Source organism: Chiroxiphia lanceolata, chromosome 13, assembly GCF_009829145.1.
Source record: "Chiroxiphia lanceolata isolate bChiLan1 chromosome 13, bChiLan1.pri, whole genome shotgun sequence".
Classification (NCBI taxonomy): Eukaryota; Metazoa; Chordata; class Aves; order Passeriformes; family Pipridae; genus Chiroxiphia; species Chiroxiphia lanceolata.
Window position 1 is genome coordinate 8664160 of NC_045649.1, and position 20741 is coordinate 8684900.

At 64.0% G+C, this 20741-nt stretch overlaps 4 protein-coding genes across 7 annotated transcripts; 3 read left to right on the plus strand and 1 right to left on the minus strand.

Moving 5' to 3' along the window:
* The first annotated feature begins 1541 nt into the window (after positions 1 to 1541).
* Positions 1542 to 5833, plus strand: HAS3 (hyaluronan synthase 3). Of its 2 annotated transcripts, XM_032701244.1 has the most exons (5): positions 1550 to 1590; positions 2416 to 3036; positions 3556 to 3657; positions 3763 to 4111; positions 4222 to 4977. In XM_032701244.1, the coding sequence occupies exons 2-5, from the start codon at positions 2416 to 2418 to the stop codon at positions 4548 to 4550; spliced, it is 1401 nt and encodes a 466-aa protein (XP_032557135.1). In that variant the 5' UTR covers positions 1550 to 1590; the 3' UTR covers positions 4551 to 4977. The 2 variants fall into 2 exon arrangements, with proteins under 2 accessions (XP_032557134.1, XP_032557135.1); XM_032701243.1 differs by having other exon boundaries at positions 1542 to 1590; positions 3763 to 5833.
* Positions 5691 to 7866, minus strand: CHTF8 (chromosome transmission fidelity factor 8). Of its 2 annotated transcripts, none has more exons than XM_032701271.1 (4): positions 7705 to 7866; positions 6792 to 6832; positions 6579 to 6696; positions 5691 to 6502 (listed from the first exon to the last, which is right to left on the minus strand). In XM_032701271.1, exons 1-4 carry the CDS (start codon positions 7831 to 7833, stop codon positions 6287 to 6289), a joined length of 504 nt encoding a protein of 167 aa, XP_032557162.1. In that variant the 5' UTR covers positions 7834 to 7866; the 3' UTR covers positions 5691 to 6286. The 2 variants fall into 2 exon arrangements, with proteins under 2 accessions (XP_032557162.1, XP_032557163.1); XM_032701272.1 differs by lacking the exon at positions 7705 to 7866 and adding an exon at positions 7302 to 7336.
* UTP4 (UTP4 small subunit processome component) lies at positions 7358 to 12385 on the plus strand. Its single transcript, XM_032701241.1, has 16 exons — positions 7358 to 7615; positions 7844 to 8035; positions 8122 to 8206; positions 8309 to 8398; positions 8511 to 8719; positions 8855 to 9026; positions 9106 to 9197; positions 9622 to 9718; positions 9907 to 9971; positions 10067 to 10183; positions 10378 to 10537; positions 10781 to 10887; positions 11125 to 11220; positions 11408 to 11593; positions 11681 to 11791; positions 12159 to 12385. Exons 1-16 carry the CDS (start codon positions 7457 to 7459, stop codon positions 12273 to 12275), a joined length of 2055 nt encoding a protein of 684 aa, XP_032557132.1. The 5' UTR covers positions 7358 to 7456; the 3' UTR covers positions 12276 to 12385.
* Positions 12386 to 13327: 942 nt separating this feature from the next.
* Positions 13328 to 20420, plus strand: SNTB2 (syntrophin beta 2). 2 transcript variants are annotated; one of them, XM_032701255.1, is made up of 7 exons: positions 13328 to 13802; positions 17290 to 17500; positions 17600 to 17810; positions 18295 to 18437; positions 18607 to 18803; positions 18904 to 19085; positions 19289 to 20420. In XM_032701255.1, the coding sequence occupies exons 1-7, from the start codon at positions 13361 to 13363 to the stop codon at positions 19379 to 19381; spliced, it is 1479 nt and encodes a 492-aa protein (XP_032557146.1). In that variant the 5' UTR covers positions 13328 to 13360; the 3' UTR covers positions 19382 to 20420. The 2 variants fall into 2 exon arrangements, 1 of the variants encoding a protein (XP_032557146.1); XR_004359475.1 differs by having other exon boundaries at positions 13337 to 13802; positions 18607 to 18793; positions 19289 to 19401.
* Positions 20421 to 20741: the final 321 nt, after the last annotated feature.

The following is a 20741-nucleotide window of genomic DNA, read 5'->3' on the forward strand; positions in this document are numbered from 1 at the left end:
TGGCAGCAGGAGCACATTGTCCTCACTGGAGAGAGCAGCGGTGGCCAAGCGCTCCTTCTCGCTTCCAGTGCTGTTGGATCACGGGCATGCATCAGGATGCTGCTGTACCAGGTGTGCCTGTCCAGGGGCTGCCACAAGTGGTGGAGGATGAACTTGGAATGAAAAGTCTCTTTTGATGCCACTGGCTGGACACTGTCTGGCCATCCTGCCTCTGGCAATAAGGACATGTCCTGCCTCTGGGAACAAGCTATCTGGCTGTCTTGCCTCTGAGAGCAAGGATGTGTCTGGCTGTCCTGCTGCTGGGAGCAAAGCAATGGCTGTGCTGGGGATGGAGGTAGTTTGATTCCCACCTTGGACAGCCACAGGTACACCAAAAGTGAGGGGTCCCTGATGAGGGCACAGGGAGGGCTGTGATGTGGGGACACGCTGCCCCTGTCTTGTGTCCCCCCTCCCCATAGTTGGGCACCTATAGCCACAGGGACCCTGGTAGTACCACGGCAGTGGCACAGGCCACACCAGTCTGACCCCACCATGCTGGGCTTTGCACCCCCGCACCCCACTGCTGCCCTGTGGGAGCCCCGCCTGTAGTGCCGGGGGTCCCGGCATGTCCCTGTACCATCCATGGGCTCACCAGCTCCTCACCATCCAGGTGAGGGAAGATCCCAGCTGGCATCGCTGCGGTGCTGGGGGTGTCATTCGAGGGGGACCTGCCTGCCCAGGATGCTCCCACTGGAGGGATTCCCTTTCCCAGCTCCCAACACTCGGAGGCTCCGGGTCCAGTCCTGGTGTCACTTCGCACCCGGCTCCCAGCACAACAGTACACAACGGCCCGCATTGGGGTGAGGAACCCGAAAGTGCTGGATTTAAGCCCAGAGCCAAAGCTGCAACTCCTATGGACTCAGAATGGCTTTTCCCGGAGCTGACTGTCCCTTGCCATCAGCCCGGCACGGGAACATGGTGCTGCTGTCCCCGGGCTGACCCTGGTCCTGTCCCAGCACCCACCGGCCACAGGGACAGGGTGACACGGGTGGCTCATAGCCGTGGGAGGACACGGTGGCACAGGGAGGTGACACGTGGGCGTCATAAGAGGGGCCCAAGAACGGGGCGGGGGGAAATGGAGTGACCGGTCCCTGGCCCGTGGCGCTGCACCGGTGCCGGTGCCGGCTGATGCCGGCACCGGGTGATGGTGATGCCGGTTCCGGTGCAGCACTAGAGCAGCTGCCGGTGCTGCCGGTGCAGCAGCTGTACCGTGGTGCCTGTGATGATGCCCGTGTCGGTGTAGCACTGGTGCCGCTGATGCCGGTGCTGCCGGTGCCGCCGGTGCCGGTCATCACTCCCGCAGTGCGGGGCTGCGGCCGGTGCCAGGTGCTGCCGGTGCAGGGCCGGTCCCCGGTGGCTGCGGGCGGAGCCGGAGTCGGTGCCGATGCCGGTGCCGGGGGCGGTGCCGGCGGTGCCGGTGCCGGTGCCGGGCGGGGCCCCCGCGGGCTGCGGGCGGTGCCGGCCCCGTCGCGGTATAAAGGGGCCGCACGGGCCGGGCTGGGCGCACAACGGCGGCGGCGGGTGGGGAGCGGCGGTACCGGTACCTCCACGGTGAGTCCCGGCCCCTCCTTCTTCCTCCCGGCCCCGCTGGTCCGGCTCGGGGCTCTCCTGCAGCGCTGCGAGACAGGCGGCGGCACCGGGGGCTACGGGGTCGGAGGTAGCGGGTAGCCGGGAGCGGCGGGGGCTGCGGGACCGGGAGGAGTCGGGAGCGCCGGGGGCTGAGAGGCCCCGGGGGGGCTGCCCGGGGGCTCTGCCGGCGGCACGGGTGTTCCTGGGGCTGGCTCTGCGCCCTGCCTGCACCCCCGCACGTGGTCGTGCACCCCCCGACATGCCCGCACCCCCTGCCCGCACCCGCGCCCTGGTGCAGCTCCGCAGTCCCGTCCTGCCCGCGCTGCCCGTCCCCGCGTCTCCATCTCGCAGCGGGGAGGGGGTCTAGGTCCTTCCACTCCCGCAGCCAGGGGTCCCGCCACAGGCAGTCGGGGTGGTGGGGGGCTCTGGGGGGCCGTGATTTCCCCGGGGACACCCCAGTCCCTGGCGTCCCTGTGCCCTTCCCTGTCCTCTAGCCCGGCCATCTCTTGGGAGAAGCCGTGCTCCCGCTTGGCTGGACAGGGGGTGCTGGCACTGCGCACTGTGGGGTGCTTGGGACCTCCACACCTTGCCTGCCACCCTGCACAGTGGGGTGGTTGGGACCCTCATACTTCATCTGGCTCCATGGAGACACTGGGAAGGTGTCACCCCCAAACCAGTGACCAGCAAGGGACAGGGTGGCCACGGGGCAGCAGAGAAGCAGGGTCCCTCCACTTCTGTGTTATGGGGAGGCCTGGTGGGGAGCGTGTCCCCCTGTCCCTTCCCTGATGCTCTTTGGTGTTCCCCCAGATGCCAGGGAGCCTCTCCACGGCCCTACGTGTCGTGGGGACCAGCCTCTTTGCCGTGGCGGTGCTGGGGGGAATCCTGGCTGCCTATGTCACAGGGTACCAGTTCATCCATACGGAGAAGCACTACCTCTCTTTTGGGCTCTACGGGGCCATCCTGGGGCTGCATCTCTTCATCCAGAGCCTCTTTGCCTTCCTGGAGCACCGGCGCATGCGGGGTGAGGGGCAGCCAGTGCGGCCGGGGCGCTCCGTGGCCCTTTGCATTGCTGCCTTCCAGGAGGATCCCGACTACCTGACGAAGTGCCTGCGCTCTGTCAAGCGTATTGCCTTCCCCGACCTCAAAGTGGTGATGGTGGTGGATGGAAACGGCCCTGATGACACCTACATGCTGGACATCTTCCGTGATGTGATGGGCTCCGAGCACTCAGGCAGCTACATCTGGAGGAGCAACTTCCATGCACAGGGCGAGGGAGAGACGGAGGCCGGGCTGCAGGAAGGGCTGGCCCATGTCCAGGCGCTGGTGCGCAGCAACACCTACTCCTGCATCCTCCAGAAGTGGGGCGGGAAGCGGGAGGTGATGTACACGGCCTTCCGGGCGCTCGGAGACTCTGTGGACTACATCCAGGTGGATGCATGGGCTGGGGGGACGTGGGCAGGGAGTGTCCTGCCTGCATAGCTGGGCAGAGGGGCTGGGGGTGGGATGGGAGCAGCCCTGGGAGCCTGCAGGAGCACTTGGGTGCCTGGATGTGTCCCCATGCACCGGCCCTGAGCCACTAGCACTGGGGCTGGGGGTGACTGGCACTGAGGTGACCAAGGGGTCGAGCCCTGTCTGCAAGGGTGCCACATCACCTCCTCAGCATGTGCCCTGGCATGGTGTCACTGAGTGGGACAGCGTAGCACAGCTCAGGGTCCTAGGTCCCCAGGGTGGCTGGGACAGGTCCTCCATCAGTTCTGGGGATGGGTGTCCTGGGGCAGTGGTGTCCAGGCACCACAGGGTGCTCCACTCCCTGCCATCGCCAGCCGGCCTCCAGGGCCCTGCCTGGTCTCGCCATCCATGGCTCGGGCTTGCCCGGCTGCGGGCTGGGCTGTCTGCCGGGTGCGTGTGGGCGGTGGGAGCAGGGCTTGACGTTCCCTCTGCCCCCAGGTATGTGACTCAGACACGGTGCTGGACCCCGCCTGCACTGCCGAGATGCTCCGCATCCTGGAGGCCGACCCCCGTGTCGGCGGCGTCGGTGGCGATGTGCAGGTACCTCGGTGTGAGGGAGGGCACCCCAGGGCGGCGAGGCGAGGGCAGGGCTGGGAGTGCCGGGGGCTGCAGCAGTGCTGGAGCTCACACCCCTCCCCTCCCTAGATCCTGAACAAGTACGACTCGTGGCTCTCCTTCCTGAGCAGCGTGCGGTACTGGATGGCCTTCAACGTGGAGCGTGCGTGCCAGTCATACTTTGGGTGCGTGCAGTGCATCAGTGGCCCCCTGGGCATGTACCGCAATGCCCTCCTGCAGCAGTTCCTCGAGGACTGGTACCACCAGACCTTCTTGGGCAGCAAGTGCAGCTTCGGGGACGACCGGCACCTCACCAACCGTGTGCTCAGCCTGGGCTACCGGACCAAGTACACGGCTCGCTCCAAGTGCCTGACGGAGACACCCACGCGGTACCTGCGCTGGCTCAACCAGCAGACCCGCTGGAGCAAGTCCTACTTTCGTGAGTGGCTCTACAACGCACTGTGGTTCCACAAGCACCACCTCTGGATGACCTATGAGTCGGTGGTCACTGGGTTCTTCCCCTTCTTCCTCATTGCCACCGTCATCCAGCTCTTCTACCGCGGTCGCATCTGGAACATCCTCCTGTTCCTGCTGACGGTGCAGCTGGTGGGTGTCATCAAGGCCACCTACGCCTGCTTCCTGCGTGGCAATGCCGAGATGATCTTCATGTCCCTCTATGCCCTCCTCTACATGTCCAGCCTGCTGCCCGCCAAGATCTTCGCCATCGCCACCATCAACAAGTCAGGCTGGGGCACCTCAGGGCGCCGCACCATTGTGGTGAACTTTGTGGGGCTGCTGCCAGTGTCGGTGTGGGTGGCAGTGCTGCTGGGTGGGCTGGCTTACACTGCCTACAGCCAGGACCTCTTCAGCGAGACTGAGGTGGTCTTCCTCATTTCAGGTGCCATCCTCTACGCCTGCTACTGGGTGGCCCTGCTCACCCTCTACCTGGCCATTGTCGCCCGCCGCTGTGGCAAGCGGGAGGAGCAGTGCGGGCTGGCCTTCACTGAGGTCTGACCGCAGGGTGGTGCCACATGCCAGGGGGTTCCTGTGAGCCAGAGCAATCATCCCCAGTCCCCTCTTCCCCCATCCTGGAGCTGGGATGGTAGAAGTGCCAGGTGCTGGGGTATCCCTGTGTGCCAGGGCAACCACCCCAGATCCCCTCTTCCCCCATCCCGGAGCCATCAGGTGCTGGGCAGTGCCAGAATAACTACCCCCAGTCCCTTTCCCATCCCAGAGCCATCGGGCAGCGCTGAGCGCTCCTACCCCTTGGCATTTCTCAACAAATCTTGAAATCTTGCTAATTTTTTTATTGATATGTTTATTTTTTTCTTTATCATTTCTCCATCCCAAGCTGGCTGTGGAGAAGCTGAGCCAGGGCTGCCCATCACCCACCTGGGTGCCACTGGCCACATCCCTGCTGTGCCCTATGGAGCATCCTGGTGCCGAGCGCTGCTGGCTGCGCTCCCCCCATCCCAATCCAGAACTTTCCACCTTTTGGTGCTTTTTATAGGGATTTCAGTCCCACCTCCACGGTGCTACAGCACTTCCCATCCCCAGGACACACCGTCTCCGTCTGGCACGGTGCCAGCACTGCTGGATGGTGCTGCCTTTGCTCCACTGCTGCGTGCAGGCACGTACCCACGGGGAGCCCCTCCAGCCCTTTTTGGGGGGGTCTGGCTGCTCCAGGAGGGCAGCAGGTCCCTTCAGCTTTGCCAAAGAGCCAATGGGGGAATCCTGGTGTGGAGAAACTGGGAAAATGGGAGGAGCTGTGGGTTGTGTGGAGCATTCCCCCCAAAGGGGCTGTGGTGGTGCTCTGGCAATTCATGGCCCCATCATTCCCACCCCACTGCCTTCTCAACAGTAGGAAGACATTGGGACTTAGGCAAGGTGCTTCCCAACCTTTCCCCTCCCAAGGGAATTGACCTCTGGGTCCTTTTTGTCAGGACTTGGATGAAAACCCCTTTCTACGATGGAGATTTTAGCTGTTTTTTGTTTAACTTAATACAAGGTTTTTTAGGAGACTTTTGTAGCTCTTTGGTATTGTCATGGATGGTTTGTAAATCTATTTATTTTTGAACCTGCCAGGGGGATTCTTTTAATATTTTAGGGGAAAAAAATGTTTTTATATCCTGATGGAGTTGTGGAAATAAAGACTCGCATCAAGGATGTGTGCTGTGTTTTGGGGAGGGTTCCTGGTCCCCCTGCCCTGATTTGAGGGAGATGGGGACTGAGTCCCTGTGTGGCACTGGTGTCCCCACAGATGCAGGGAGGGTAGAGGGGGACATCTCCATGCTGGCACCTCCGTGGGTCCCTGGGAACTGCTGAGTCCAGGCACTGAGGGCAGCCCCCAGATAGGACATCCCTGCATGGGCTCACAGAAGGTCCCTGCCCCTCAGGACCCATGTCCCCTGGAGTGACCCACAGGGTCTGCAGTTCTCAGAAAAACATCATTTTGAGGGGACAAGTGACCCAGGAAGGGCTCTGGGTGCCCAGACACAGAACCCATCACCCTGAGAGTTCCCTGTGCAGGACAGGGATGAGGTCCTGGATCTTTCTCAGTCCTTGCTGCTCTTCCCAGCAGCAGAATGAAGTTCACAGCCCCCATCCATCCCCCTCACACCTTCTTGGGCACGTGGGTGATGATGGGCTTGGGGCGGGTTTTGAAGAGCAGTTTGGTTTTGATAAGGGCGGAGACGGTGTAGTGCCCCTGTGGCTCCCCGGGGCTGGGCTGGGAGGCTCCTCCCTGCTTCACCAGCACAGCAAACGGCTTCTCCAGCTGCACCACCTTGCCATAGAGGATGTGGTGGCCCACGATGAGCACAGGGATGCCCTGGGGAGAGTGGAGGGTGAGGGTACGGTAGGGCCAGGCTGTCCACAGGGGGGGACCCCAGTGCCACCTGCCTCACCTCACAGGTGTAGTGCAGATCTCCCAGGAGGCTCCCGGCCAGGCTCCCGCTCTGCCGGGGCTCCACCTCGCCCTGCAGCTCCACCAGCACCCACTGTGCCAGGCTCCCGGCGCCGCCGCTGCAGGAGAGACAGGGGGGTCACCTGGGGGGGTCACTCGGGGCCTGGCCGTGCCCCGGCACAGGGCTGCAGGGGCTGGACCCCAAGGGTCTCACCTGGAGATGACGATTTGCACCATGTCAGGTCCTGGGGGGGGCTGCAGAGACACAGGCAGGGCATGGGGCAGGGCCTGCTACCCCTGGGGTCCCCAGGCTGAGCTCCTGCCCCTGGCCCCCACAGACGCCATGTCCAGATCCCAGACCTATCCCTTTCCCGGGCCCTCCAGCCGTTCCCGGGCCCCACAGACCCCACAGACCCACCCATACCCCCCCCGCGGACCCTGCAGCCCCCTCGGGCCCCACAGCCAGACCGCAGACCCATACCTTCCCCGGGGCTTGCAGCCCCCCATGCCCACACTCCCCCTCCCGGTGCCCCGCAGCGCCCCGGTGATGCCACCCGGTTGTGCGGGGCGCTGGTGCCCTCCAGCGGCGCCGGTGCGGTGGGGCCGGGCCGGGGCCGCTCGACGGGGCCGTTCGGGGGCCGGGCCCCTCCCGTCCCCCCCACCTCCGCCCAGCCCGGGCCGACCCCGTCCCGCTTCCCCCGCGCCGCTCCCGCCGCTCCCGCACCCGCTGCCGTCCGCGCGCGAATCTCCCGCCGCGCCGCCGCTTCCGCCTCCGGTCACGTGCGGCCCCGGGGCAGCCCCGGTTCCGGTGCCTCGCGCACGTGGGGCGGAGCGGGGCCGGGACCGGGATCGGGATCGGAGTGGGGCTGCTGGGGCGCGATGGGCGAGTTCGAGGTGCACCGGGTGCGGTTCTTCGGGCTGGTGCCCGCGGGCGTGCGCTGCCTCGCCTGCCAGCCCCGCGGCTCCCGCCTGGCTCTGGCCCGCACCGACGGAGCCGTCGAGGTGTACAACTTCGCCGCCAACTACTACCAGGAGAAGGTGAGGGCGCCGGCACGGGCCGAACCGAGCCGTACTGGGCTTTAGCGAGCTTGTACCGGCCCCGTGCCGAGCCTGTACTGGGTCTGTACCGAGCCGAACCGGGCCATGCCGAGGCTGTACCGGGCTTTACTTGGCCCTGCCGATCCGCACCGGGCCGTACAGAGGCTGTACCGGGCTCTATTGGGCCGCTCCGAGCCGTGCCGCGGTGTGACGCCCATCCCTCCGCAGGTGATCCCCGGGCACGAGGCGCGGACGGTGGAGTCGCTGTGCTGGGCCGCCGGGGACCGGCTGTTCGGGGCCGGGCTCAACGGGGACATCACCGAGTACGACCTGTCTCGGCTGAGCGCGGCCCGCGGGACCGACGGCGGCGGGGGGCCCATCTGGAGCATGGCGGCCAACGGCACCGGCACCCAGCTGGCGGTGAGTCCCGCCGGGAAGGGCACCGGGAGCGGCGGCAGGGGCAGGGAATCCTCCTGTGCCGCCAGGCTGATCCCGACCTTCCACAGATCGGCTGCGAGGATGGTTCTGTTAAGATCTTCCAAGTCATTCCTGGAGGGATCCAGTTTGAGCGGAACCTGGACAGGCGGAAAGGTGAGTCTGGCAGCAGCAGCACCATTCCTTTGTCCCCCCTGGTGTCCTGGTGACCAAGGGGCTGTGAGCCCGCGGGGTCACACCCGGAGCTTCCCTCTCCAGGCCGTGTGCTGTGCCTGTCCTGGCACCCCTCGGACACCCACATCGTTGCCGGCTCCATTGACATCTTCCGCGTCATCGATGTCGCTTCAGGTACCTCCTGCCCCGGGGGTGACCCTGGCCTGTCCTACAGCAGTGCCAGCACCCACCGGCCCCCTGTGCTTGGGGGGATCCCTGGCCACCCCCAACTGTCCTCCATGTGCAGGTCAGACTGTACAGAGGATCATGGTGAACTACCACGTGGAAAAGGTGAAGCGCGAGTGTGTGGTCTGGGCCATCGCCCTCCTTTCCAGAGGCACTGTGGTCACCGCTGACTCCTTCGGGAGGGTACAGTTCTGGGACTGGCAGCAGGGCACGTTGGCAGAGTCCCATACTGTCAGCACCTCGGCTGTGCTCTCGCTGGCTGTGGCAGAGGTTGGTGAGACCCCCATATCCTCCCTCAGCTGACAGGGGCCCGTGGCAGGAGCTGCTGGGCTCGGTGCCTCCTGATGAACTCCTCCCTCTCTTCCCAGTCTGCTCCCACAAACCCATTCCGGTTTTTGTCCCCAGAAGGAGGACAGCATTGTTGTGGGTACCTCGACTGGAGCCACCTACCAGCTGCAGCTGCTGCCGGTGAAGCTGGGTGGATCAGAGAAGCGCTGGGTGCGGACCAAGCCCTTCCAGCACCACAGCCATGACGTGCGGGCCGTGGCACACAGCCCCACTGCCCTCATCTCCGGGGGTAGGACTGCCAGGGGCACCGGGACAGGCTGGATCTCCCCTCCTGGTACCAGCTCAGCTGATCCCTGTTTGGCTTCCAGGTCTGGACGCCCAGCTGGTGATCCGCCCGCTGATGGAGAAGGTGCAGAAGAAGGGCTACGATGCAGTGCTCCGAAAATTCACCTTTCCCCACGTGAGTGACACTTAGAGTGGTGTCTTGTGGCTGGTGGGGTAGGCGGGCAGGGCTGGATTTTTCTGCGGGAGAAGCTGGATCTCCTTGTCCCTTTGGGTGCCCTCCTTTCTCTGATGGGGTCCCTTCTCTGCCCTTTGGGTCCCTTCCCTGGCCCTGGGTCCCTTCCCTACCCTGTTGCCTCCCCTTCCTTGGACCTGGTACATCTGGAGACTTCTGCCAAGAAGTGGTAGAAATTAGCAAGTTGGTCTTGCTGGTCCTGCCGGGTCTCCATTTCCAGGCTCCCATCTCGTGGAGCCTGTTCTCCCCCACCTTGGAGTCTCCAGCACCCTAGGGTGTTCTGCTGGTGCCCCAGCCTGTTGTAACAGGCTGTGGATCCGTGACAGCCTGACCGTTTCCATGACATCCTGCCTGTTTCTCTGCACAGCGACGCCTTGTCTCCTGTGCCAGGAAGGCCCGGCTGCTCCTCTTCCAGTTTTCCCAGCACCTGGAGCTCTGGAGACTTGGCTCCACTAGAGAGACTGGTGAGTCGCAGGTGTAGCTCTCCGGCATTGGCCCTGTGGCAGAGCCCATCTGCCCCAGAATTTTGGGATCGAGCTGTCCTGTACCTCGGGGAAAGGTTTGGTTATTCTCCCAGGGATCCCCAGCTGCCCAACAGGACCTCTATGGTTTTCCCACCATCACTGATGCTCCGTGTGCTTTCTTGTCCCAGGAAAGGATGGCGAGGTCCTTCCCTTGTGCCGCATGCCCGAGCACCTCGTGCAGCTCAAGAGCAAGGTAGGGCTGAGCAGGGCAGGGGTCCCCCTCAGAGAGGGGCATGTGATGGGCTCTGGGAGTCCCTCGGGCTCCTCTCAACCCTGCAGCATTCCCAGGGCCCGGAGCACATCTACTGCAGCTGTGTCTCACCCTGTGGCACCTGGCTCGGCTACTCCACTGCCTCCCGGTTCCACCTGTACCGCGTGCGCTGCGACAGCATCAGCCTCAGGAAGGTCAGGAAGGGTGGAGGGGGCTGCAGGGTCATGGGGGGCTGTCATGTTCAGTGTCACAGTGGTGACAGCGGTGGGTGGCAGTGGGGTCCTGGTGGGCTGGCGTGTCCCCGGGGGGTTGTCATGGCCAGTGTCACATGTAGGGAGCACTGGTGGCAGTGGGGTGGCTGCCAGGGCTGTGTTCTCCCCACTCCCAGGTCCCAAAAGTGCCCAAGCTGCTGCTTCCAGCCTACCAGCTCCAGTTCTCCGCCGACTCCAATAGCCTCTTCGTCGCCTCCGCTCGAGGATCTGTCCACGTGCTCCAGCTGCTGGAGCCAGGGGGCTGCAAACACCTGCACACACTTCGGCCACCCTCAGGTGTGGGCTGAGGGGAGCTAGAGGGGAGCTGGGTGTCCCTGGGATCCATGTCCCCTCCCTGCTGTGGGTGCATAGAGGAGTGTGTGTCCCCCTTTCCTGTCGTGGGTTGTGTATGGGTCCTTCCTCTGGGTGTTTGAGCCACCCTCATGGCCTGGCACCAGGGGGCAGGGGGAACGTGGGTCTGGGTGTCCCCTGGGGGGATGTGGGACTCCAGCACCCCTTACAGCTGGAGGGTCTCTACAGGGTGCTCCGAGGCTGTTTACCTGCTGGCGCCAAGCGCAGACGGGCACTGGCTGGCAGCCGTCAGTGGGGACTGGGCCATCCATGTCTACAACCTGAAAAGCTTCAAGGTAGGTGCAGGAGTGACCCTCACTACCCCCCTGCCTTGAGGGACAGGGGGCAGGAGGCTCAGCAGGCAGGGCCCCTCCCTGGGAGCCATCACTGTGGCCCTAGAGCAGGGCTGGGGTAGATGTCTGGGAATGGAGGTCAGAGGTGGCCCTGGGGGCTCCACTTTGGGGGCGGGTGTGTGGGGAGGGGGATCAGAGCCAGCTCCAGTGGATCCCATCAGCACACTGTCCTTCCTGCAGCATCACTGCGTCGTGCCCACCTACAGCTGTGCAGTGTCAGCCCTCGCCATCCACCCCAGCACGAACAACCTTGTCATTGCCTACTCGGACCAACAGGTAGGAGCTCTCCTGGTTCAGCCCTCATGTCCCTCGTCCTCTCCCTGCCCTCAGGGCTTTCCAGACTGGCTCTGGAGCCCATCTGGCTGTTGCTGGAGCTGGACCTGCCCCTGTGCTGGTGTGGGGGTGATGTCAGGCAGGAGCAGACCCCCTGAGCTGCCCTGTGTTCCCCTTTGTGCCTGTGCAGCTGGTGGAGTTCAGCATCCCCGAGCAGCAGTACACGGCCTGGAGCCGCACGGTGCAGAGACGGGGGCTGCACCGCTGCTGGCTGGAGCGGGACACACCCATCACCCACATCACCTTCAACCCCAAGAACCCCTCACACATCCTTCTCCATGACACCTACTTATTCTGTGTCCTAGACAAGTCCCTGGTGAGCATGGGGGTGCCCAGGGCATGTCCCTGAGGGAGGGGTGGTAGCCTGGGCAGTGCTGACCTGGGCCATGCCTGCTCCCCACAGCCCCTGCCCGATGACAGCACCCCTCTGATGAACCAGAGCACCCTGAAACAGCTTCCAGAGACGGCCAGGAAGCGGCAGCTCCATGCCTTCAAGATCTGCAAGAAGTTCCAGGTGGGTGATGGTGTTGAGGAGCCGGGTCAAGAGGGTGTTCAGGACATGGAGAGGGACTTTGGACAGGGGCCTGGAGTGATAGGACAAGGGTGAGTGGCTTCCCACTGACAGAGAACAGGGTTAGATGGGATATTTGGAAGGAATTCTTCCCTGTGAGGGGGATGAGGCCCTGGCACAGGTTGCCCGGAGAAACTGTGGCTACCCCATCCCTGGAAGTGTCCAAGGCCAGGTTGGATGGGGCTTAGAGCAACCTGGTCAAGTGGAAGGTATCGCTGCCCATAGCAGGAGGTGAAACAAGATGGGCTTTAAGGTCCCTTCTAACCCAAAGCACTCCATGATTCTTTGATTCCCACCTCCTGCCCTGCAGCCCCTGCTTTTTGCGGATCTGCTGGATGAGAACTCCCTGGTTGTGGTGGAACGACCCATCATGGACTTCAAAACCCAGCTGCCTCTGCCTGTCCAACAGAAGAAATTCGGCACCTGAGAGCAGAACAAGCTGCTCCGGCCTCAGGAGCTGTCTCTGCGTTGCTTTCCTGGGACACTGTAGGAATTTTCTTAGGGTGCTGTCAGAATAAAACCTCTCTGTTCTGTACATCTCTGGTCTTATGGCTAATCCGTGCTGTGTGAGACTCCCTGTTGTCACACAACCCTGTCGCCCTGATCCTTCTATCCCTCTTCTCCTCCACAGAGCTGTGGGACAAGGTGACACCCCAAATTCCAAACTTCTTCCCTGTCAGCAGCTAATCCCAGTGCTGGCTTCTCTCTCTCTCCCCAGTGGCTTTGTGGGTCTTTAGGTGCTGTGTGGGGCAGGGGAGCCTCATTCCCTGAGGATGGGGCTCTGTGGGTGCTGCCTGGGGTGGGGAAGCCTTATTCCCTAAGGATGGGGGGGTCTGTGGGTGCTGTGTGGGGCAGGGGAGCCTGATTCCGTAAGGACGGGGGGTCTGTGGGTGCTGCCTCATTCCCTAAGGATGGGGATCTGGATGCTGCGTGGGGCAGGGGAGCCTCATTCCCTGAGGATGGGGGTCTGTGGGTGCTACCTGCAAGCCTCATTTCCTAAGGATGGGGGCTCCTTTGGTGCTGCGTGGAGCAGGGGACCCTCCTTCCCTAGGGACGGGTGCAGCCTCATTCCCTAAGGACAGGGCTCCACGGGAGCCACCCGGTGTATGAAAGCCTCGGGATGGGGCTCTGTAGGTGCTGCTCTGTAGGTGGGGCCGGGAAGCTTCACTCCCTAAGGATGGAGGGAGGGAAATTTGAGATCCCCTGGAAATAAGGGAGATTTAAAGCGAAAGGGGAGGGTGAAATAAATCACAGCGCCAGACATGGCGCGAGGGGGCGTGGCCTTCCCGCCCACCCCCCACCCGCGCGACCAATCGCAGCAGCGGCGGCTCGGCCGCCGCTGCTGCGATTGGTCGCGCCGGCGGGGAGGGCGGAGCGTCCCCACCCCGTCCCCCCCATACCCTCGAACCTACCGCAGCGCGCCATGCGGGCGGGGGCGGGGCCTGGAAAGCCCCACCCTCTACATAAGCCCCGCCCCTTCTCCCGGTGACCGGCGGCGGCGGTGGCGGCGGCATGGCCGTGTGGACCCGGGCTTGTAAAACAGGGCTACTGGAGCTGCTCCTCCGGGAACGCTGGGTCCGCGTGTCGGCGGAACTGACCGGGGAGACCCTGAGCTTAACGGCGGAACCGGGGGCCGGGGATGCGTCGGTGGTGAACGGCGTGGTGAACGGCAACGCGGAGGCGGCGGCGGCAGCAGCGGCACCCGGTTGCGTGAGGAGGGTGCGGGTGGTGAAAGCGGAGGCGGGAGGGCTCGGGATCAGCATTAAGGGAGGTCGGGAGAATCGGATGCCGGTGCTGATCTCACGGATCTTCCCGGGATTGGCGGCGGAGAGGAGCGGAGCGCTCCGGTTAGGCGACGCCATCCTCGCCGTGAACGGCGTCGATCTCCGCGATGCTACCCACGATCAAGCCGTGCAGGCGCTGAAGAGAGCCGGCAGAGAGGTCATCCTCGAAGGTAACGCCTAAACCCCCCTCCTCTCCCCCTCGAATCCCCCGTACGGGCCCCCGGTGCTACTCTGTCCCTCCGGTGCTCCCTCCGCCGTTACCGAGTCCCAACACACCCCCTTGCCGCTGTCACCGGGCTCCCCGACCGCCCTTAGGCCCCTTTTCCGGGTGCGGGACGCCACTCCCCCCCACCCCAGAGTCCTGGTACGTGTGTGTGTCCCCAGAAACCCCAACCCCAGTGTGCCCCCTTTGGCACGGGGACACGGACTGGAGTGTCCCCTCCCTGGTCGGAGTGTTCCCTCTGCGGCGGGATGGGAACCCCTCACAGCTGGGAACAAGGACGGGACAGCTTCACTGACTGTGTCCCCTCAGGGCAGACCTGGGATCCCCTGGGATAGACCTGAGGTTCCCCAGGATAGACTTGGGGTGCCCTGGCTGCAGTGTTGCCCTGGACAGGGTGTCCCCTGTCTTTGGTGATGGAACCTTCAGGGTGGGCAGGTTTTCCCAGGGAGGGCTGTGGCCTCGGAGATTGTTTTGGGTCTTCCCACATCCCTGTGGGCTTCGTGTCCCTGCAGATTCTGTGTCCCCATGGGCCCGTGCCCACGGCACAGCCGGCTCGAGACTGGCCTGACGGAGCTACTGGCTCCTGCCCGACCTGTTCCCAGCAGCCTGACAAGCTCGGGCAGGACTTGCCCAGCCCGTTGGCGCAGCACGGGGCTTGTGCCATGGGGCACTGCAAAGACATGAGCCCCCTGTGACGCAGATCAGGGTGACCCGTGCAGGTGTGCCACACACTCTGTCCTGGTGTCCTGGCACATCCATCTGTCCTCCAGTTGTGTGAGTCTGCTCCATTGACACAGTGCCTGTTGAGCACTGAGCATGGAGATGGTGCTGCTGCTTGCCTGCCTGTTCCTGGCACACTGTGCCAGCACAAAGGGACATGGGTGGGCTCCCTGGAGTGGACACAGCTGGCATAGGGTGGCTTAGCCACAGCTGGGGTGCTGTGGGGGCTGAGGTGGAGATGTGGCATTGGGCTTGGTGCTTGGGCCAGGGCCACCAGCAGAGGCAGCCAGAGTCCCCACAGGACCCCAGGCCGGATTCACCGCGTCCTTCCTCGCGCCGCCCGGCCGTTTGATCCCATCCCTCAGGAGCCTCTAGCCCCGTGGCGTGTTTGTCCCTCGCTTCCGCCATGGGCATGGGCGCTGCGGCAGCCGCCTCTTCCCTTCCTTTCCCTTCCTTTCCCTTCCCGCTGCAGCTGAGCACTGCTGGTCCGATGGCTGAGATGGGTCCGTCCAGTGTCCAGCTGGCATCAGTGACCTTAGAGAGGAGCTGGGAGGGACACTGGCTGTGCCATCCAGCCCTGTCCTTCCTCACCAACCCTGGAGCCGTGACCACCCTGGCAGGTGCTAAGGCTTCTCCTGAGCCCTGTGCTAGTGGTGGAGGTGGGAGAATCAGCCCTGTGCCATCACCTCAGTGGGGCTGGTGTCACCTGTCCTGGGTGCTGGGTTTGGCCACAGGGCCCACACCAGGCGCCTCCCCCCAGGTGCCCACAGGCCCATGTCATGCTCTGTGACCCTGGGGGAAGGGAGCCCTTCTGCCCCTGGGGAAGCTGTGGGCAAAGTGTGGCTGCGGGCAGCACTGCCAAGGGCATGGGCGGGCACAAGCATTGGGACACATCGCTGGTGTTCCCTGCTGGAGGCAGGGGGCTCGGCCCCAATGGGGCCTGTGTGAACCCGGCACTGCTGTGCAGCCGGAGCAGCCATCATCCTGCGGCGGGACGGGTGAGGGGTGCAGGTGACAGCTGGGTTTCCTTTGTGGTGAGCGTGTAGGTGGGGCAACAGTGGCTGTGCTGGGGTGGCTGTGCCGTGGTGACAGTGACTATGTGACAGTGGCTGTGCTGGGGTGGCTGTGCCGTGGTGACAGTGACTATGTGACAGTGGCTGTGCTGGGGTGGCTCTGTAGGAGCAGCAGTGGCTGTGCTGGGGTGGCTGTGCCAGGGTACCAGTGGTTGTGCCAGGGTGACTGTGCTGGGGCAGCTGTGTGCTGGACACCAGCTTGCCAGAAGTAGAAGGGGTGGTTGCAGATGCCACCACCCCACTGCCAGTCTCATGCCTGCTGGCACGAGGTGCTCTGTGCTCCTGCCTGCGCCATGGATACGTCCCACTGAAAACTGGGAGCCATATCTGCTGCCGTCCCCACTGGCAGACACAGTCCTGGGCTTCCACCAGTCCCAGTCCCCAGCAAGAGCCCACGCTCCTCCGGCAGCGCCCCAGCACAGCACTCAGGCTCTGGTGCCACTGACTGCCCAGCTCAGCCTCTCACCCTCCTGGCTCCAGGGCTCTGTTGGAGTTAGTGTTGGCACCGCGGGGTCACAGCACTGTGGGCTGGAACCCCCATGGGCTGAGCTCCCGCCCAGCACTGGAGGCAGCTGCCCACATCTGGCAAACATCTGCTGAGTGGCCCCGCGGCGGGAGCTGCCGGCCGTGCTGCTGCCCGCGGCGCTGCCTGCCCTGCCCAGCCCGGCAGCAGGATTAGGGGTGCAGGGACGGCGGTAATCCTGGGATCAGCGTGGCGGCAGCTAATATTAACTCCTGTGCTGCCCACAGCAAGGACAGGCGCCTTGTGGCAGCACGGTGGCTCAGCAGAGCCGGTGGGAGGGTATGGGGCCAGTGTCTCCTGCCCACTACCCATCTCTGCTTCCCGTCCCTGCTCCCCCTTCCCGCCAGGCAGACCCACAGCAGGGGATTGGCAGCGGCACGATGTGGGCCCCACTGCCACTGTGGTTCCCACCCCAGCTGGCCTAGCTGTGGCATCATGCTGGCTCCACGGATCCTTTCACCACTCGCTTTCCAGGCATTACAGCGTATTTGCTGTTTTGGTTTGGTTTTCCCTCTTGCCGCCCCTTCTCTGTCCCCAGCGCGTCCCTCCCTTGGCCTTGGCTGCCGGGGCTCAGCTGGGCGGGGGTCCAGGGCTAACGTCAGCGGGGTGGTGCTGGGGTGGGATAGTCCAGGGGGAGCAGGAGCAGGAGCTGGAGCTGGTGCCTCCTTCCTTCCTTCCCGGAGTAGGAGCCGGGATGTCTTGGCTGCACACCCTCCGGAGGCCGGCTGCCGTCGGGCCATAAGTGGTAGCACAAGGTCAGCCGCCGGCATTGCCTGTGGCGCTGGAAACTTGGCGGGCGCAGTCCTGGCTGCTCCAGCAGCGACGGGGCAGGATGGGACCAGGATGGGCTGCAACCTGACCTCCTGCCCAGCACCATTGTCCTGTGCTGCCTTCCCCTTCCTACACCCACGCCGTCACCAGGATGAGCTGCCAGCACCGTCCTTCACTCAGGACATCCCCGTCCCAGGGAGAGTGGGACCCCCCAAGACTCTCCAAGCCTTGGTGTTTGCAGGGAGGGCACATCACCCCACAGACAGAGCGTCCCTGGGGCAAAGGGCTATGGCATTGGGGTGCAGGACCCTGCCCAGCCTTGACTGTCCTCCCCACTACCCCCTCAGTGAAGTTCATGCGGGAGGTGACCCCCTACATCAAGAAGCCATCGCTGGTGTCGGACCTGCCGTGGGAGGGGGTGGCCCCACAGTCCCCCAGCCTGAGTGGCAGTGAGGACTCCGGATCCCCCCAGCACCAGGGGCCCCGTGACCGCAAGGTGATTCCCCTCAAGATGTGCTTTGCTGCCCGGAACCTCAGCATGCCTGACCTGGAGAACAGGTGAGGGCAGGGGCTGCTGGTGGGTGCTGGTGTGCTGATATCCCACCCCGCACCATGTCCTGATATCCTACCCCATTTCCTGTCCCCGTCCCCTCACAGACTGATCGAGCTGCACTCACCGGACAGCCGGAACACACTGGTGCTGCGGTGCCGGGACACGGCCACGGCCCACGCCTGGTTCAGCGCCCTGCACGCCAACATCACTGCGCTGCTGCCACAGGTCCTGGCCGAGCTCAATGCCACGCTGCGCTCCGGCAGCCCCACAGCCGGCAGCCAGGAGGTGAAGCACATTGCCTGGCTGGCTGAGCAGGTACATGCCAACGGGGTGTGCTGGGATGCTCCTGGGGATGGCAGTGCCAATGGGGTGTGCCAACGATTCACTGGGGCTATGGATGCAGCCAGAGAGCCCAGCCTGGCCACTGGCTCTACCGCTCTCCCTTCTGCACCCTAGTAATAGCAGTGCTTCCCATACCCTAAGCCCCCTCTCCCACTGGGGTTTCCTAGCTGGAGACACTCATCATACCTTCCCTTTTCCATGAATTTGCTGGCTGATAGCTGCAGCTGGCCCAGGCATGGTGGTGAGCAGGACCCCTGAGGGCTGCTGCTGGCATGGTTTGCTGGGATAGAATCATAGATGATAGAGGATGGCAGCACCTTGGGTGCTGCTGAGATCCTGTCAATGTGGAGCCTCTGGGTTGGGATCCATCCAGCCATGAGTGCAGAGATTGGGGTGCTGGGCAGTGGTGGGCACCTGCAGCCCCTGGTGCCCCTCACAGTGCCCTCGTGCCTGGCAGGCGCGGCTGGACGGCGGGCGGCAGCAGTGGCGGCCGGTGCTCATGGCAGTGACAGAGAAGGACCTGCTGCTGTACGACGGGATGCCCTGGACCAGGGATGCCTGGGCCTCCCCCTGCCACAGCTACCCACTCGTGGCCACCAGGTGGGCTGGGCTGGACCCCCTTGGGGACCAGTGTCCCTCGGCCGAGCCGTGGCTCTGCCTCTTGGAGCAGGGGGAAATGCCAAAGCTCGGATGGGCGTGGGGTGCCGTGGTGCTGGCACTGCCATGGCACCCTGACCCCCCCCCCATCCATCTGTGTCCCACCCTCCAGGCTGGTCCACTCAGGCTCTGGGCGCCGCTCGCCTGCGCTGGGCTCTGAGCTGACCTTTGCCACACGGACGGGGTCGCGCCAGGGTGTGGAGATGCACGTGTTCCGCGTGGAGACACACCGGGACCTCTCAGCCTGGACACGCGTCCTGGTGCAGGGCTGCCACGCTGCGGCTGAGCTCATCAAGGAGGTGACTGTGGGTGAGTGCTGCAGGGTGGACCCAGGGATTCCCCATTCCCACCCTTCTGGGGCTGTGGGGCTTGGCAGGGGGGCAGGGTCTGACAGTGGCTGTGCCTGCAGGCTGCACGCTGGGCGGGCAGGAGGTCCAGCTCTCCATCCACTATGAGAGTGGATTCACCATCTCCCGGGAGGAGCCGGGCACCAGCGTCCTCTTCCGCTACCCCTATGAGCGGCTGAAGATGTCGGCGGACGATGGCATCAGGACTCTCTACTTGGATTTCGGAGGCCCTGAGGGGGAGCTGGTGAGGAGGGAGCAGCCAGGCTTACCCCTTTGTTTATGGGGTTTTCCTCCAGGGGTGGTTCCTGCTTTCCCCCAACCCTTCAGTGTCCCAGGTGTCTACACCCGCTGGGTTTGGCTGGTTGGGATCCCCTACCACGTGGTGCCCCCCATGCGGGGAACTGTTTGAGATGGGGGGGGCTGACGCCGCTCTCCATCTCTCCCCAGGCACTGGACCTGCACTCCTGCCCCAAACCCATCGTCTTCGTCCTGCACACCTTCCTCTCAGCCAAAGTCACCCGCATGGGGCTGCTGGCGTAGGTGCCCCAGGTCCCCCATGCTGTCAGGAACCAGCCGGGGGTCACAGAGGGACCCCCAACCTCTCCTGCCCTACCAGTGCCTTGCTGGGGCTAGGATCCCTGCCCTGAGAGCCTCTGGGAATGCAGCAGGATGGCTGCCCAGGTGGGGAATGAGCCCCTCCTGCCCACACCAGCACCCCCAGACTCTCCAGTGCCCCAGGGGGGTGTTGGAGTATAGACACCAGCTTTGGTCCCTGCGGGCCTGAAGCCATCGCTGATTTCACCGCCTGTGCCTTGGAGTGGGGCCAGCCTGGCCTCCATGACTGGGGGACCCCTGTACTCCCCAACCCATAACTGGGGGACCCCCCATGCTCCTCAACCCATGTTTGGGGAAGTCAGTCTGGGGGGGCTTCCCCCAAGGGGGTCACATTGTCCCTACCTGGGGGAGAGCTTGGGCTGTGGGACCCCCCTTATTGCTGCATGAGGGGTCCCCATGCCCTGCTCAGGGGACACACACACATTTGTCTTACAGGGGTCACTCAGGGGTGCAAAGGGGGTACCTGAGCCTGGGGTGTTGTTCCCTGGGGCTCAGCTACCCCACCCCCCACTGCTCCCCAGCAGTGACCCCCAAACCTCCCAAAGCCAGAACAATGCCGTGTATCTGCCCTGGACATGGGGGCCAGGGCTGCTGGGCTCCCCCCAGAGCTGTCCCCACCCCAGCCACTGCTGCCTGTGCCCCTCGCCCCTGGGGGGTCCCCATGGGTGGGGGCAGGACACGTAGATTGATGCACTTTCGCTTTTTGTACTTTCCCTCCCCTCTTGGGGGCAGTTTCCATGCCCTGGAGTGCTGGGAGATCCCAGGCAGTGCCAGAGCAGGACCCCCAGGGCTCCCCACTCCCACTGAGGTCCCGGTACCCTCAGCCAAACTTCTGCACAGTTCTCTGCTTCTGGGGGGGCTGCGCTGGCTGGAGGGTCCCGTGAGATCCCATGAGGTGCTGCCCCCTTTTCTATTTTTGTATTCTTTGTAAATCGCTATTTATATCAGATTGCCTTTTCCATGGGCTCTGAGTCTCATTTAGGGGTTGCCTGGGGGCTGGGGGGCCCGGGGTGTTGTCACAGTGTGTGTGTGTGTCTGCTGGAGGGACAATTAATTCACAGTACAGCACAGGGAGGGCAGGGCGGGCTGTCTGGGCTGGCCAGTGCAAGGGAGACTGGGGTGTACTGGACACAATCTGGTGTGGGGCTGATGGGGGAACTAAGGATTCTCTGGGAGGGCTGGGGTGAATGTCTTCAGGGATCCCAGGGGATCCTCTGGGGAGGATTCGAGAGGGAATGGGGGGATCTCTGGGTATGCTTGGGTGGGGGCTCTTTGGGATTTCTGG